Source organism: Equus caballus, chromosome 7, assembly GCF_041296265.1.
Source record: "Equus caballus isolate H_3958 breed thoroughbred chromosome 7, TB-T2T, whole genome shotgun sequence".
Lineage (NCBI taxonomy): Eukaryota > Metazoa > Chordata > Mammalia > Perissodactyla > Equidae > Equus > Equus caballus.
In genome coordinates, this window is record NC_091690.1 from 79,083,487 (window position 1) to 79,101,529 (window position 18,043).

Here is an 18,043-nt window from a genome sequence, read left to right on the forward strand (position 1 = left end):
TTGGCAATTCTCTCATTAGTTGCTTAGAAAACCAGCCAGGATCTGCGAAGCTCCGGGTAAATCCGGCGCCTTTCTCCGGAGCCGTTTATTTGACCTTAGTTCTCATCTGAGAACCTCCACCTTCTCCAAATCACCCAGATGGTCGAAAAGGTCCCGCGCTTGGAAAATCTTTCCTTTGTTGGCGAATCTCGGCCCCAAACTCCGGATTTGGGCGTCTATCACCCTTAGGCCCATGGTTTATGCCCAGACAGAGCTTTTCAAGTTCGAAGCAGGGACTCGGTTCTCCAGATCCAGCGGGTGTGATCCAGATTGTACCTTTTACTCAACGCACCCAAGAACGTGCTGTGGACGCACCCGGCGAGAGGCGGTGGGAGGGGGAGCTTGGTTTGCATCAGGACACAGGGGTGGGGTGGCGAGAGCGCCCGGAGCGCGCACCCGCTCACACTCCAAGCCTGGGCGCGGCTGTTCTGCGCGCGAGGTCCGGAGCCCAGTCCCGCGCTCCTCTAGGAGCGGGCGAGCGCCCCCGGGGCCCCGCGGGTGCCCAGGCAGGGGACGCCGGAGTCCTGCCCCGCAGCGCGCACCCCTGACCCGGCCCCGCCCCCGGCGGCCGCAAGTGGCGGGCGGAGCGCTAGGAGAGAGGCGCGCCGGGCTGTGCGGCGCCGCCTCTCCTCCTCGCCGGGAGAGGGACGGAGGGGCCGCGGGGGAGAGAGAGAAAGCCCGACCGACCGGCTGGCAAAGAGCTGCATGCAACCGGTGGGAGGCCGGGCCGGCTGGGGCTGCGGCTCGGGCCGTTTCTCGGCGGGTCCCTGGCGGCTAGCGCGGACGGCCCGGAGGCGGCGGCTCTGAGCTGGCAGGCGGAGGGTTGTCTCCCGCGCCCGCCTGCCCGGCGCGGTCCGAGGATGCGGGGGGGCGATGCCCGGGGCCAGGGACGCGCTCTGTCACCAGGCGCTGCAGCTGCTGGCCGAGCTCTGTGCCCGTGGGGCCCTGGAGCACGACAGCTGCCAGGATTTCATCTACCACCTGCGGGACCGCGCCAGACCCCGGCTCCGCGACCCAGGTGAGTGCCGCCGCCGCTGCCAGGCGCGACCGGAGGGCCCTGGGCTGGGAGTTGGGGCCGCACCCGGGCCTGAGGAGAAGAGCGACGCGAACTGGAGGGAGGAGAGGGGTGGCCACCAACCTAGAGAAGGGGATCAGGAACCAGCGCGCAGTGGCCTGATGCTAGCTAGAACTGGGCGGGGACCCCGGCGGGGGCTGCCGCGCGGAGGCCGGGTCCCAGTGGGCTGGGGCAGGGTTGGAGGGACCACGCCCGCCACCTGCGCTCCCACCGCCGGGTCTCCTGGGGGCGTCTCCCGAGCTCGGAGCTCCGCGCTCCACTTCCCCGGCTCTGCGCTCTGTGCCAGGGGAGGCCGCGGCGGCCTCGTGAGCCGTGGAAGGGGGGACGAGGCCGGAGAAACTCTAGGAAGTTGGGAGTTGGGGACGGCCCCAGCCTGCGGCTGAATCCCACTGGGCGCTCTGCATCCTCGCTCCGGAGCGCACACTTCCCTTCCTTGGTCTGGGGTGAGAAGGGCGGGGCGGGATCCTGCGTTGGGCCGGGGACAGGGAGCTCCGGGTCCCGGGCAGCCGGGCCTGAACCGGTTCCCTGCGGGTCGTTTGGCGTGGAGGCGGCCTGGGCCTGGGTGCCCGGCCCGACCAGCTGCCACCGCTGGGTACACCAGCGTCGGTGGACTCGCTGGTCACGGCTTCTGCACCTGCAGTTACCCCTAGTGAAAGTTGCAACGCTCCTAACTTTGGAAAGTTCATTTATTTTGGCATTTGACCAGTTAAGGTTGGAGGAGGGAGTTTTAGTGGAGCCATTTGCCTTCCCCGAGGGCCCTGGGTCTCCCCTGTCTTGTCATCCACTCCTGATTACTGGAAGACACATTCCTTCCAAATGTTTACTTGAGGTTCTTCTCACCTGGAGAAATCATTTTCTCGAATATTCTCTCAACCCAAGTATCAAATAAATAAATAAAGCAAGCATATTGTGGTTGGATTTTTAAAGATGGGGTGAGAAAAATGGCCTTTCCCCTGATATTCCTGTGGATAAATATTGGAAACAAGCTATTGCTGTGCAAATTATCCCACATTAATTTACCTCATTTTCAGCCAATCCATTACATAGAAATCCATTTATTCAAAGGATATGTTATAGAATTGTTTGAATCATGAAGATGTACGAAGACCGACTTAAATAGCATTTCATCGATAGTATATCAAAATAGGTCTGTGGGGTGAAGAGAAGTCATTTGTTAAAAGTTTATGTCAGATTTTCCCCACTCAAAGCCTTATTTTCTATTGAAAAAGAAAGATTATTGTTCCCCATTGTCTGTGGTTACATTAATTAGCTGTATTAGGTGATCACTAATGTGTTACTTCAAAGTGGAGAATTAAGTTGAGAGAGACTGTTGATCCCAAATGATTTCCCTGGAGGTTGAATGTCCAGCCTTTGTGTGGCTCATTGCTGGGTGTGCTGTGCTGCGCAGACCGCAGACATGGATGAGAGCACCTCATTTCATGTTCAACGTGGGGAAAGTTCTGTCCTTAAGCAGCAGGAACAAGAAAATTATCTAGCGTGCTTCACCCAAAGCGAGCGTTAGTGTTGAAACGTCCCACTTGCTCGCCTGTGACTGTGCCTGGAGTTCCCATTGTCATCCCACGTAAGCATCATCTTTGGCTTTGCATGAGAACAGGGATGAGGCCTCTGGCTGAGTCGCGTGTCGAACTCTCCGGATCTCTTTGGCTGATTTTATGTCTCTGCTCCTTTTGATCCACCAGCTGGACTCCATCTTCTTAGGTTTTGCTCAGCCCCTGCACTGGGCAGCCCTTGAGGAAGAATCGTGGAGAAGACTTCTTGCAGGAGACATACCTGTTTCCTTGGCTGAGAAATAGCCATAGCTAAGAGTGTGCCTTGCTATTCTTTGAGTTCCTGAAAGCACTGTTGTGCTTTCTTACCCTAGAGTACAGGGATTTTGAGGTAGCCCTGTGCCCCCCAGATCTTTGTGTCAGGAAGGGGCCTGCTCATGAGGCAGGAGTTGGGGACTGTGAGTGCAAGTTGAAGGAACTGAGGCTGAAGACAACATCCAAAGTGCACCCTCTCTCCCAGGGCACTTAGCTCAGGCCAGAGTTTCTCTTCGCTCCTTCCTCTCCTTGCCCACATTAATTCTTACATCAGATGCATTTATCTCCATCCCTCTGAAGCTGATTGTCTAAGCCAAGAGTGGCTTTAATTTCTGAGCCCTAAGAGCTGCGTGGCTGGAGCAGCTGCACTGCACAGCACTGCGAATGCCCCTGCCATTGTGCAGTGCAAACCAGAATGACCCCGCTCAGCAGCCTGGGACGAGGGTCCCTGGGGAGAGCTGTCTCTGCAAGTGGGCGATTTCCTTTTCTGTAAAGGGACCCACCTGAATGCCAGGCTTGGGCTTTCGCTATTGTCCATCCATGGCTACCCAGTGGTAGGTAGGTTTTTTTCAAGCTCAAAGGAGGAACTTTGGTTTTAAAGGGAGAAAACAGTTGTAATTCCCTGTGGACAGCAGAATGACACTGCAACTAGGATATTTGTTCGTTTTTTCAGAGGTGGGATAAGCCTGGGTCCCAGACTAGTGGGCCATCAGAGAAGTTATTCTTTGCCCAGGTAGTTGCAGCCCCCTGATGTGGGAATATGGTACCTAGTCTTCCCCAACTTGATGTTGAAAGAGGATTTAATGAAAGTGTGATTTTAAAAAATAAAGCTAAGTCACTGTTGGAACTTGAATACCTCACCTAGTACTTCATCTGTACCAACTATGGACAGTAAAATGCTGATCTTTAAGCAGAGTGTGAGCACTTTTTTCTGTAGAGAGTGATTAGAATGCTTCTGTTAGGCGTCTTTATGTTGTTTTACATATTGGCAATGTGGGATATAAACTTGGGAATCTCAGAGAATAGCCTTCACAGCAGAAGGAAGAGCAACTGCAAAGGTCCTGAGGTAGAAGTGTCCTCGATGTGATTCAAGGAAGAGGGAGCTCAAGGGTGGCTGGGGCAGAGTGAAGAAGATAGAGAATGACAGGAAATATGGTCGAGGGTTGTGGGCGGGGGAAGGGGCAGGAAGATCACGTAGGGCTTTGTAAACCCTTCTAAGGACTTTGGTTTTTACTCTGAATGAGATGTGAAGCCGTGAGAAGGAATTGAGCAGAGAGGTGGCAACGCTCTGGCTGCTATGCTGAGAACATACTGTAGAAGATCAAGGAGGAAGACAGAGAAACTTGTTAGGAGCCTATTGTAGTAATCTAGACAGAGGAGAGAGTGGCTTGGACTAGGATAGTTGTAATGGAGGTGGTGAGAAGTAATCAGATTATGGGCACAGTTTGAAGGTACAGCACTGGTATTTATTGATGGAGTGGATGTGAGAGGTGAAGAAGAGGAGTTAAAAGTGACTCCAAGGCTTTTTGACCTAAGCACCTCCGTTTACCGTGTAGGGGAAAACCTCAGCAGGAACAGGGGGGAGGAGAGTAGAGATTCAATAAAGAGGCTGCTGTTTTATTTTTAAAAAGCTTTTGTACATATTAAGTGTGTGATGTCTCTTAGTTACACAGTGATCTGAAGCATGAATGTCTTCTTTAACATCGTCAACTGGTCTGTGCTCCTATTTTGTAACTGGGGACTTCGCTTTCTCCTCAAGAGCATCAATTGATTGTAGGATGTTAAAAGGGTTTTCTTTGTGTAGAATGAAAAGCTCTCTTTAACTTCCACTCATTGATCTTGTTTGTACTTTTTGTAGTCAAAAACAATTAGTCTCTTCTCCATTGTACACTTTGGCTATTAAGAGGTTAGGATTGTAACTCTTCTCAAACTGTTGTTTCCACATCTGGACAAGAAAAAAGGATTGGATCGTGGGATTTCTAGGTTTTAACCATGCTTTACATTTTCCTCATAAGTCTTTTTCTTCTGTAGGGTGCCAACCACGTCTGTGCCAAGCACTTTATGTAGGTCATTTCATTTAATCCTCGTAACGTCTTCTAAGACCTTGCTGCACCAAGTGTTCGTTTGTGGACTGGCAGCATGAACAGCATCTGGGAGCTCATTAGAAACGCAGACTCTCAGACCCCACCCTAGACCCACCACATATGAATCTGTGTATTAACAGGATTCTCAGGTGATTCATGGACACATTAAAGTTTGAGAAGCATTGCTGGAAAGAGATTGGTGTATATGAATAGACTGAAGTGCAGAGCTAAACTAGCACAGGGCCATAGGTTGCATTTAAAAAAGAGTTAAGTCAAAGTAGCTTCTGAGGTAAGCGCAGCACATATGCTAAGAACCTTGGAGTTGTTGTCAGTGAAAATTTTCCAGGCATTTTCGGAAGACCTACCTTTAGGCCTACTTTCTCTGTTCTGTACTTCTATAATGGATTTAATCTCTAAGTGTAAGTTAAATTCTGTTCAGTTATAAAGATTCAGCTCAGTATTTTCATTGCAAATTCTTTTATTCAGGACACTGGTTTTCCATTGACCTTCCAGCTTTGTATTTCTGGAGATTTTTCTTCGTTTTCTGGTCAACTGGAAAATGTTCACCTGATCAGAGTGTGAGGAACAGCCTTATGACATGTCATTAATGATTCCTCTTTTCAAGCGGATGTTAACCCTATTCAGGAAAATCTTTTTCTAGACCAATGATTCTCAACCTCAGCTGTACCTTAGAGACATTTAGGAGCTCTAATAAACAAACAAAAATAAAACAAAAAAGCTACCAATGACTGAGCTTTACCCTAGACCAATTAAATCTGAATTTCTGGGGGTGGCACCTGGTACCAGTATACTTTTTAAGCTCCTCCGTTGATTCTAAAGTGCAGCCAGATGGAAGACAACTGTTGAAACCATCAAGTGAAGGAGGAACCCACCTAAGTCTTCTCAGATCAGCTCATATTTCTTTCTTACGAAATTAGGAAAGATGGTATCAAAAGTCAGGGGCCTTGACTGTTACCTTTGTGCACTTACTACCCAAATGAACTGATTCTTAACTTTTTTTGACAGTATTATTGCAAATTTTTATTTTGAGAGCTCTTAAAAAATATCATGAGAATCTCTTAAGTCCTCTTGATTTGGGGAAAAAAAGAACAAATTGAGAAAACTGTGTCCAAATAGTATTTCATTAAAAGGCCAGAATGTGGAACCTTCACTATTGTCATCTTATATTGAATTAGAGTGGGATCACATGTACACTTAGAAGATGTACATGTAAAATCATAATTAAATATAATTTCTAAGGAAAAATTTCCAAAATAATCATTGAGATTAATGATTACCCTTAATTCAAATTTTCAAAGTTAATCCAAAGAGAATCAACCTTAGAACACTGGATTTTCATGAATAGACATTGGTGAGATATGCACAATGGGGTTAACTTTTAAAAATTAATGTTAATTGCAATCAGGAAATAGAGAGTCTTCTAAGGAGTGAGTGACATATTGGATGCACAATATGTGAAGATCTGATTTGCATTTACTTCCGTGACATTTTAGGGCTTCTTCATAAATATTTTATTTAAACAAGTGTGTTTTCATCTCTGTGGGATTCCTCTACATGGACCAGTGAGTGGTTTAGTCAAGAGGTAATTATCAAGAGAGAAAAACAAAAGCAAATTGTGGTAAAGACATCACAGGCAGCCCTGTGGCCAGCTGCCTCTTTCAGAATAAACAATCAAAAGCACAAACTTTTTGATGTGGACTAAACTCTCAAGGAAAAATTAAGCTGACACCCAAGAGAAAACACCCTGAAATTTCCTATTATGTAAGGGGCATAGGCATCGCTTTCACTGTAAAAGTATATCGGTGCGTTTGTGTGTGTATGTGCACGTGTGCTTTCCCATATGATTGGCTTAAAAAAATTCATAATCCCTTCTTAACTGACTGACTTGAAGGAACTAACAAGTTTGCATGCTGAAGTGTTTAGAGAAGGGAGGAGCTTAGTGAGAGACATAAGTGGGAGAGCAGCAGTCTCACTTTTAAAAGAAGTACGAAGTATGTATTTCTACTTTCTAAATGAAATCACAAGTTAAGCCATAAATGTGCACCATGACTTTTCTTTCAAGTGTTTCATTGGGCTGGCTCTAGGACTCCCTTTAAACCAAAGCAAACCTCAGTGACTAGGTTTTGCAGATCTCCTTGAAATATTCATGTGTCTTTATGCATTTATTTTGTCACACAAAAACTTTTATATCAACACTGATAGAATTGCACCTGAAATTAAAAAAGAAAAAAACTCATCCAGGAAATCAAGATGACAAAGTGGAATCAGCAAGAGCTTTGGAGTCAGAATCTAATCCTGAGCTTACTAGCTTTATGACCTTGAGCAAAATATTTAACTCTTCATTCATCTGTAAAACGGGAGTGGAATGCTGTTATAGCCCAGTACCCAGAGTAAGTGCTCAATAAATGGATTTTGGTGTAGGAGTGTCACCTGTCCATGTTTCCTCTCAGCTGTGGTCCATGGGCATGCATATGTTTCACCTATTTGTAATCATTCATAGATAAAACTTTCTATTCTACTTTTTTGTAAACTTAGCATTTGTAAACCGCTTATTAGCTGTATGTCCCTGGGCAAGTTATTTAATTTCTGTGTCTTAGTTTTCTCATCAGTAAAATGGATTACTAGTATCCAGGTGAAATATGAGATGCCCAGTTCAATTTGAATTTCAGATAAACAATGGATAATATTCCATGAAACATACTTATACTAAATAATTATCCGTCATTTATCTGAAATTCCAATTGAACTGGGCATCTTATGTTTTTATTTGCTAAATCTCCAACCCTATATTAGTACCTATCTCGTAATGTATGTGAAATACTTACCATAGGACCTGGCACATGGTAAATACTCAATAAATATTAGCCATGGTTACTATTATTATTATAATTTTTCCATGATAAATAATCATTATTGTGATGACTATATGTATTCCAAAGAGTAGATAAATCTTTTTTACTTAACTATTCTTTTCGAACATTTCCATCTTCTAATTATTCATTACTATAAAATTTTATATGTATAGCATCCCACTCCCTTTTGGGAAAGTTTCTTAATAATAATTTATCAACAATTTGTTCAAATTGCTTTCCACTGAGCCCTGCTACATGTCAACAGTAAATCCACTAGTATTAGATGGTATAACATGAACAAAAGGTTGCTAATTTAACAGGTTTTAAGTGGCCACCTGGTTGTTTCGATTTGTATTTTTTGGTTGGTAGGATTGAATATTTTTAATTTTTTAAACTACCTGTATTTCCTCTTATGTGAATTTTCTGTTTACTCTGGACCATGTACCAATTTACTTTTTGGGAATCTTAATGTTTATGTTACCAAATTGCATTAGTTAGAATATACATATTCTGTCAAATTAGCTCATAGAAGGGGCACTGAAGAGTCAATGAGCTCAAGTTGTCTGACTAAAATCAATCCATTATGCTAGATGGGCTTTTAAAATTTTAGGAGTGCATTGATATATAGGGATCCATTGTAACATTCTTTCCAATGCAAAGTGCTGCCTTTATTTATTATATGAAGTATGGAAAAAATTGTTTTGTAACTTGGATCTCTTTTTCTTTGTGTTTTCTTTCCTTATTTCCAACTTCCCTCCCCTCCCAGCACTTATGTAGCCTTTCATCTAGCCACACTGATCTGATCGCTCTTTTCTAATTACAATTAAGTTACATTCAAAAAACATTCATTGAGTGCCTCTTAAGTCCAGGTACTAGGTTAGGCATCACTAATTCAAAGATACGTTAGACATGGTGACTGCCCCTGTGGAATTGAGATAAGACAATAATTACATTAATAAAATAAAGACAGGAAAGGAGATATGTACTGCATACAGTGCATGAAAGAGGAGAGAAGTAATTAGCCGACTTGAGTGGATCTGCAGAGGATTCCTAGAGAAGTTGATTCTTGGGCGGAGCATTTTGCCTGGAATGTGTGGGTGGGAAGGGCATTCTAGGAATTTACAAAGGCCCTAAGCCGGGAGAGAATGGATCTTCGGTAATAGTAACTGGAGTGTGTGTTGGGAATGCTGAGAGATAAGTCTGCTCTAATAAACACTGGTCAGATGGTGAAAGGCCTTGTATTTCATTGTCAAAGTCCCACAGAGGAGTGGGGCTACAGCGCTCTAATACAGAAATCTTAAACGAAGTATAATTGACTGTGATGAGCCCAAAGGACCCATTCTCAGCAAAGTCATCCGGGAGATTTCAGGATGGAGGAAGTTCTGTGAGTGCATTTCTCAAGTCTGCCTGGTTCCTCGTGGGAAAAAAGCTCAAGTGGGTGGCGGTGATGTTCTTCCTGACCAAGGTAAGGTGCTGACAGATCAGAATCACTGCATGGGAGATTACCTATTTTAGATCCCCAATCATCTCACCCTGCAACTCAAGTATAATTACCCTTTATAGTTGTAAAAACTGCCTTTAGCAAGTTTAGTCATCTGGTTCAAACATCTGGGTTCCAGATATAATTTCAGCCTATGCCAACAGTGACATCTTGCTTCCTTGCCTGTTTGTTTAATAATGAAAAAACACTGTGTTCAGTTGCATTGCAACCACTCAGTTTGTGGATTTGCACATTCTGTTTTCTCTGATGTTACAGGGCCCAGGAGGGAGTAAGCATGGCAGGCCTGCCCAGTGCCTACCAAGCCATGCTGTGGAGATGGTTGTTTATTGTATATATAGGGGCTGTCAAATAGCCAGCACAATTCTTTAAAATAATTGAATTGAGTGTCCTTAGGTGTGTCATACACTCTCCAATTTTCATATTCACCCCTGACCCTGGTCCCCCACATGTAAACTTTACTTAGCACATTTATGGGATATGCCTGGGTACTGAAGACATTTCAGTTTGCATTAGCTATAGCACTGCAGACCCACTGAAAGATTTTAAGCTGAAAATTGAGATGAGCTGATTTGTCTCTTAATTAGATCACTCTGGAGACAGGATGAAGGTTGATTGGAGATGCCATTCACTCAGTCATCCAATGTTTGTTGAGCATCTCCTCTGTGCAAGGCTCTGTTCTAGCTATTGTACACATCTAGGTACCTAGATACAGTATTGTACATATAGTAGGGAATCAAACAGAAAATACAAAGCTTGCACTTATGGAACTTACATGTTAATGAGAGAAAAATGTTAACAAATAAATTAACTAATTACATAGTATGTTAGATAGTAATAAGTGCTAAGGAGAAAAATAAAGCACAGAAAGAGAATAAGTTGTGGGGACTGAAATGGCATCCCTGAGAAGTCAATGTATGTGTAAAGATTGAAGAGAGATGCGGAAGTAAATGTGTATGTAGCAGGAGGAAGAACATCCCAGGCAGAGAAACAGCAGATGTAAAGGTCCTGAGGCGGGCACATGCCTGGCATGTTCAGGTATTAGTCAGGGCCAATGGGGCTGTGGTGGACTTGGCAAGGAAGAGGGAGTGGTAGGTGAGGTCAGAGAGGTGATGGCAGGCTGATTGTAGGGCTGTATAAGCCATTGTAACTTTCACTCAGAGTAAGAAGAGATACCATTAGAAATTTTTAAGCAGAGAAGTGATAATATCTGACTTAGGAATAGAAAGGATCACTCTGACCAGCATATAGAGACCAGACCATCCAAGGGTAAAGGTAGAGTCAGGGAGAGCAGTTTGGTGGCTGTTGTAGTAATCTATGTGAGAGATGATGGTGGCTTGGACCAGAGTGCTAGCAGTGGAGGTAGTGAGAAGTGGTCAGATTCCAGGTAGCTTGAAGGTAGAGCTGACAGGGTTTTCTGGTGGATGGATGTAGGATGTGAAAGACATGGTAGAATCAAGAATGACTCCAAAATTTTGGCCTGAGAAAGAGAAGAGAGCTGTAGGAGAAGTAAGTTTGAGGGGAATGATTAGGAGTTCAGTTTTGGATGTGTTAAGTTGGAAATGCTTGTTATTGAGCCTAGTGGGGCCACAGATTAGGAAGTTGGATATATGAGCCTGGAATTTGAGAAAGATGGCTGGATGGGACATATAAATGTGAGAGTTGTAGGCTTAGAGGTGATGTTTAAAATGAGTCTGGCTGAAATCATCTAGGAAGGCAGTGTGACTAAAGGAGGGAACAGGACTAAGACTGAGTTCTGGAGCTCTCCAACACTAAAAGGATGGAGAGAAGAGCAGAACCAGCCAAGGAAGACTAATAAAGGGGGACCAGAAAATCCAAGCAAGAGTGTTGATCTAAAAGATGGAGAAGAAGGTGTATCAAGGAGGAGGGACTGAACAGCTATGTTGAATGCTCCCAGTTGGTCAAGTAGAATGAGCACTGCGTACTGACCACTGTAGTTAGGGGTCTAGGAAGTGATGTTGACAAGCTGTTTGATGGAGAAGTGGGAACAAGAGCCTGATTGGAGTGGCCTTAAGAGAAACTGATGGGAGAGGAATTGGGGACAGTGAGTACAGACTACTCTTTCAAGTTTTTCTGCAGACAAGAGCAGAGAGAAATGGGTTAGTAGTCCCTGGTGAGGGAAGTGAGATAAAGGGCTTTTGGTTTTCTTTTTAAGTTGTAAGAGGTAACAGCCCTAAGGTGATGAGAATGATCTGATAGAGAACAAAAATCCATGATACAGGATAATGAGGAGAGGACCGGTGAAGCGATATTCTCTCAGTGGGCGTTTGGATATACTCTCTAGGACTTCAAGGAAGAAGTCAAGCCTGCAGATGTACATTTTGGAGCCATCAGCATAAAGATGATATTTAAAGCCAAGGAACTAGATTAGCTCACCAAGGGGCCGATGAAGATGGAAAAGAAATCAAACTGCTAGTTAGAAGTTAGGGAGATGAGAAGGAACCAACAAAGGAGACTGAAAAGGACCAGAAGTACAGTGGGAGGAGAGTCAGGAGTGTGGTGGCCTGGAAGTGGAGAGAGTCTTTCTGGGAGGAGGGAGTGATCCCTTGTGTGAAATGCAGCTGTTGTGAGGTAAGATGAGACCGAGAACTGACCATTGCATTTAACAACTTGGAGGTTCATCAGTGACCTGGAACTGAGTGATTTTAGAAGAGCAGTGGGCAAGTGAGTTGGTAAAAATCTGATTACAGTCTCTTCAAGAGAAAATGAGAGGAGAGAAGTTGAAGAAAGAGAATATACACTACTTTTTTGAATTTTGTTGAAAAGGAAAAGGGAGGATAAAAATGATTCAAAAGATGATTTTTAAAGGAGAAGATAACTGCATGTTTGCATGCTGGAGAGAAGGGAAAAATGATGCAGAGGATTGAACTGCTGGACTGATGTGCTTGAGTAGGTGGGTTTTTCAACAGTTCATTCATTGTCGAGGAGTCGAGGCAGCATTTCTGGGCCCAGGTGGGTAGATTTCGTTTGGGAATCTTATAGGAGTTTGTCTTCTGATTGCTCTTCCATTTTCAGTGAAAAAGGGAGCAGCAGGGTTCTCAGCTGAGAGTGAGGATGGGGTAGGAGTTGATGGAGGTTTGAAAGAGGAGAGGTATAAGTGATTGTCCAGGAGAGTGGGAGTGAATGGGTTGGGCAATTGGAGTATGATTGCCAAGCAACATTAAGGGCCTACTTGAAGTTGGTGATTATGAATTTAAAGTGACATCCACCGGTGTAGGTGTGAGTTTTTCTCCCATGACATGCAGCTGTATTTGTACAGGCATGAAGATACAGGAGTTTGTGTTTAACCAGAGTTTACATATATATGACAGTGAAATAGTGGCAAAATTGTTGATGGTGGATAGAATGGAGTGATTAGAATGATTGAATTTCATGTGAGTAAGGAGAGTAAAGTGGACATGGGGGAAGTGGTAGGATTAGTGGATTGTAGGTTCTCTGGGCTGAGATGATTATTGGGAATGCAGTGAAGAGAAGGGGGCAGAGATTATGGAAGGGCTGAAGTTGTTGGATGACTGGGTCTAGGGTATGATCATCAAAGGGAGGCCCTAAGGTCGGGGGGGGGGGGAGGGCAGGTTATTGCAGGAGATAAAGAAAAGAACAGAAAGGCCAGAGTTTTGGAAGTATCGAATTAACCAAAAATGAAGACGAAAGTAGTAATGGAGAGAGTGACAACAAGCCAGGAATGGGGGGAAGTGGCCTGAGCAATGGTAGATGGCTGCAACAAGAATGGGAGTTGTGGTGTACTGGTGCAGTCAGGCAATGAGATTCAAAGCTGGCGGGTTTAGAGTAAACAGCAGAAGTAGAAGACTATTAGTGTTTATCTAGACAGAAGTACTGAAGGAATGTTTTAAGGCAATGGAGTTGAAGAAGAGAGTGTAGATATAAAAAAGATTGAGGTGAAATACTCAGTACACTAATATGAAGTAGAGGAATCCTAATTCCCAGATTTCTGGCATAAGTGCCTGAGAGGATGGTCATGTGATTTATTAGGTTTACTACAGGAAGTTGAGCATGTTTTGTGGGACAATAAGATTAATTTTAAATACATTAAGTTTGAGGAAGCAAATGAGATCTGATGCAGGTGTCCCAGGCAGTTGACTGACGGACTGGGAAGAAGCTACTGAAAATCAAGGAGGGTGAGAAACAGTCGAATTCTAAGACCCCTTCCAACTTGAAGGGTTTTGGAAAGTGGTTCTCAGTCCTGGCTATGTATCAGGATCAATTGGGGAACTTTTGAAGGCACAGCTGCCCTGTCCCCAGGCTGACTAAATCAGAATCTTCTGGGGTGACACCGGAAATATTTCTACACATGAGTCTGGTGTGTAGTCAGGATTGCAAATGACGTGTATTTATGGCCTTTATGGATTGAAATTACTTTTTACCGCCCCATTGTCAAAATAAATGCTCCAGCCATCTGTATAAAACTGTTATAAAATATTATGCAAGGAAATGCAAGCACCAAAATGCATTTACTATCTATCATTGATTTTTTTTTTAACTACAGTGGGAGTTATCTCAAATTATTAGTAAGTATAGATGCTGTTAGTACAGCTAATAATAAATTCTGTGGAAAATTTAGCTGTAGGGTATAACTGTAGCATCCCGGTGCTAACTAAAATCATGGTCTTCTTTATTGTTAGACATGTAATATGATTATCATTTATTTTTAATTTAGGATAACCATACCATAAATAAACTCTGTAAAAATTCCAACCGGGCTGTGAGGTTGCAGAAGAACATGGTTGCTTGATTCCTCAAATCAATAATTGTTCCTGCCAGTATGGTCACGTCTCAGAAAAACCTGGGAAACAAAGAAAGACATGAATGAGGGGCCACATTAGAACCACTTTTAACACTTCATTCAGAAAACCTCAAGTCAAACATATGTTCAATTCTGAATTTTTCAAATAATATGAATGTCAATTGATGTTATACTGAGCTCACTCTGAAGGCTTCCCAAATTATTTCAGAGGGAATGAGAAAGCAGTGTTGTTCACTCTTCTTTAATCTGTTCCACTGGACTGCTACTTTAGATTTAAAGTCACTGTAATATCCTGAATTTATAGGTCATCCTTCTGGGGCTTTTAAAGTGCTTTGTGTGTGTTACTTTAATTTTGAGGGAGCTAAAATTCATCGTGTTATGGACTCTATTTCAGAGAGAGTCTACAAAGAGAGCCAGAAATCCCCCGAAGTGTTTTTTTTTTCCTTCTACATGCTGTTGGTAGCAGCATCCATTGATTCTAGCTCCACACTGCTTTAGAGGCCGTTTATGACTAGATTATTCTAGGCTTCTTGAGGGGGAGTCTAATCCCCATAGGTTCAGTTTGAGAGATCCACTCTGCCGGCTGATAAAGATTAAAATCACAGCTCTTTTGCATTACATTGGTTTTTTGATCTTTTAATTTTTGTGTTGTCTTATGCTTCAGTGGCTCAATCACAGTTATCTTCCCAGTGCCTCAGTGTGTGGGAATTTGGGAAGTTAAATTGGACAGACTCACAAAACAAGAGCTCAGTAGTGTATGCCATTATAGTAAAAGGTGATGTCTGAGGGCCTGTGGTCAGAGCTATGGCCAGTCATCAGATTTGATCCAGGGAGGCTCATGGAGAGAAGTGGGTGTTAAGCAGTGGCCTCAATAATGCAGCTTAGGGCATGAGGAAATGTCACAGGAGGATCAGAGTTGGCTCTGCACTACCTGATGCTTTAAATATTCAGGAAATAGTTCCATTAAATATATTAAAATAACAAGTGCAAAATATCTGTGGATTTTATATTGTCTTTATCTGTTCTTTTTCCAAAGCCTCGTGCTAGTTAAACTAACATTCCTATAATAAACATGCTGAATGTGACAGAAAAGTCATTAAATAAGACTTACCTTAGGTTGATAAATAGTATAATATACAATGAAGACTTAGCAGTCATAAACTTTTACTTTTAATGAATGAAGCAGTATTTAAGTATATGGAACCAAGTTCTTAAAACTTCAGAAGTTAGAAACATGGAAATTATAGTGGGAGACTACCATACTTCTCTAATAGTATGACGTATCAAATAGACAAAATAAATGAATAGAAGATACAAATAATGTAGTTAAAAGTTTGATTTGTATATGAAGTACTTATGGAAATTTCTGCTCACCAACAGAAAAATGATAATCATGGACCATTTCAAAAAATTGAGCCATACAGGATCAGGCCATAAAAAGGGAACATTAATTCCAAAAGATCAAAATTGCATGGCTTGCATTTACTGTCCATAATGCAATAAAAGTATCAATGAATGAATAACAAGTAAAAACAATGACATCAAAACACCTGAAAATTGAACTCTTTCAGAGATCTCTTGAGTGAAAAAAAAATAAGGAAGGGAAACTAAATTATAGACATTGAAAATACAATGGAACTGAAAGCACATATATCGAAAGTGTAGAGTCCAGCAAAAGCTATATTTAGATGAAAATTCTTAACTTAAACTTGTTATAGTAAATAAATAGAGCATTAGAAATCAAATAAACCAAGCATTAAATTTAAGAACCTAGAAATGGAAAAATAAAGTAAACCAAAATATGGGAGCAAAGCATTAGTAAAACCAAAAGAAGAGATTAATGAATTAGAAAGTGAAAAATTAAAAAAAAAACAAAGAAAAAGTGGTATTAATAAACAAAGCCGAGATGTGTTTCTTTGAATTATCTATTCTGACCAAGAAAAATTATGAGAAAATGTGAATAGAAAGCAAAAGGAGTGAGAAAAGGAATTTAGCAATAGATATAGAAGCGATTAAAAAGCATAAGAAAATGCCATATATGCCAGTGATGTCGAAATGCAAATTGAATGGAAGGTATAAACATCTCAGATTAGGTATAAAAATATTTAGAAGAAGTTGAAAGGACTATTCCTCATAAAAAGCTATAGGCCTAGATTTTGTATAGGTCAAGTCTGTCAAAATATCAGGTAATGCATTATCCTCTCGTTTGCTGGAACTATAATAGTCACTGTAAATTTGTTTTAAATTCTCATTGCAAAAAAATTTTTTTTTTTTTGAGGAAGATTAGCCCTGAGCTAACTGATGCCAACCTTCCTCTTTTTGCTGAGGAAGACTGGCCGTGAGCTAACATCCATGCCCATCTTCCTCTGCTTTATACGTGGGACACCTACTACAGCATGGCTTTTGCCAAACGTTGCCATGTCACACCCAGGATCCAAACCGGCAAACCCCGGGCCACTGAGAAGTGGAATGTGCAAACTTAACCGCTGCGCCACCAGGCCAGGCCCACAAAAAAACATTTTAAATGAGCACAAGAATTAAATAAAGGTCCCTAGCACTTCTACTACCCAGGAAGAATCACTGTTAGTTATTTTTTTTACCAGAAGTACAATTGCTAGATCCAGGCTTATGCACATTAAATATTTTGATACAAAGTTATCAAATTGTCTTCTGGAAAAGCTTAGCAGTTCATATACTTTTAAAACTATTCTATAGCATAGAAAACATATAGAAAGCATTCCAGTTCACTTAGGATGCCAGTATCCTACTGGTATGGAATCTGAGAGAGACAATGGAAGAAAATCCTTACGCCAATCTCAGTTAAGCACATAAATGCACACATTTTATGTTAAATACTGGTAAAATAAATGCAGCTTTGTAGTAAAAGAATGATATACTGTGTAACCCAGTGGGGTTTATTTCAAGAATATAAGAATGGTAAAGGTATTACCACATTAATACTTTTCTGTTTATATATATATATATATTTTAATTTTTGACCATGTTTACACAAAATAAGTAAGATAAACTTCACATATTTTCCTTAGTTTACCTTGTGTCATTCCCTCATTAAAAAAATAACTTTATTGAGGCATATTTTGCGTATCCTATAATTCATCTGCTTTAAGTGTACAGTTCAGTGATTATGTAGTAAATTTTTGAAGTTGTGCAAGCATCCGTGTAAATCAGTTTTAGAACATTTCCATCACTCAAGTAACATCCGTCATGTCCATTCACTGCTAATCCCAGTTCCAGGAGGCCACTAATCTACTCTCTGTCTGTATAGATTTGCCTTTTCTGGACATTTCATATAAACGGAATCGTACAATATGTGATTTCTTTTGTGACTGATCCTTTCACTTAGCATGCTATTTTTGAGGTTGGGACATACCATAGCATGTGTCATTAATTCCTTCCTTTTTATTACTGATTAGTATTCCATTATATGGATATACCACATTTTGTTTATCCACTCATCAGTTTACGGACATTTGGGTTATTTTCAATTTTGGACTATTATGAGCAATGCTGCTAAGAACATGCAGGTACAAGTTTTTGCACAGATGTGTGTTATCATTCTCTTGGGTCTGTATCTAGAGTGGAATTGCTGGGTCATATGGTGACTCTATGGTGAACATTTTGAGCAACTGCCAGACTGTTTTCCAAAATGGCTGCAGTATTTTACATTCCCATCAATTAGCGTATGAGGGTTCCCATTTCTCCACGTCCTCACCAGCATTTGTCATTATCTATCTTTTCTATTATAACCATGCTAGTGAGTCTGAAATGGTGTCTCATTCACACTAATAAGTTTTTGGAGAAACAAACAATCATCTCAGGTGATGCCAACAAAGCATCTGATAAAATT

General features: G+C 42.1%; 1 protein-coding gene across 2 annotated transcripts in view; it reads left to right on the forward strand.

The window, feature by feature from the left end:
- Positions 1–605: 605 nt before the first annotated feature.
- SYT9 (synaptotagmin 9) overlaps positions 606–18,043 on the forward strand; it is a 181,494-nt gene continuing 164,056 nt past the window's right edge. Inside the window, exon 1 of one of the 2 annotated variants that reach the window (XM_023645955.2) lies at positions 606–1,057. In XM_023645955.2, coding sequence (XP_023501723.1) covers positions 913–1,057 — 145 coding nt within the window. In that variant the 5' untranslated portion in view covers positions 606–912. The remainder of the gene's footprint in view (positions 1,058–18,043) is intronic. The other variant, XR_011441092.1, reaches the window with a different exon arrangement.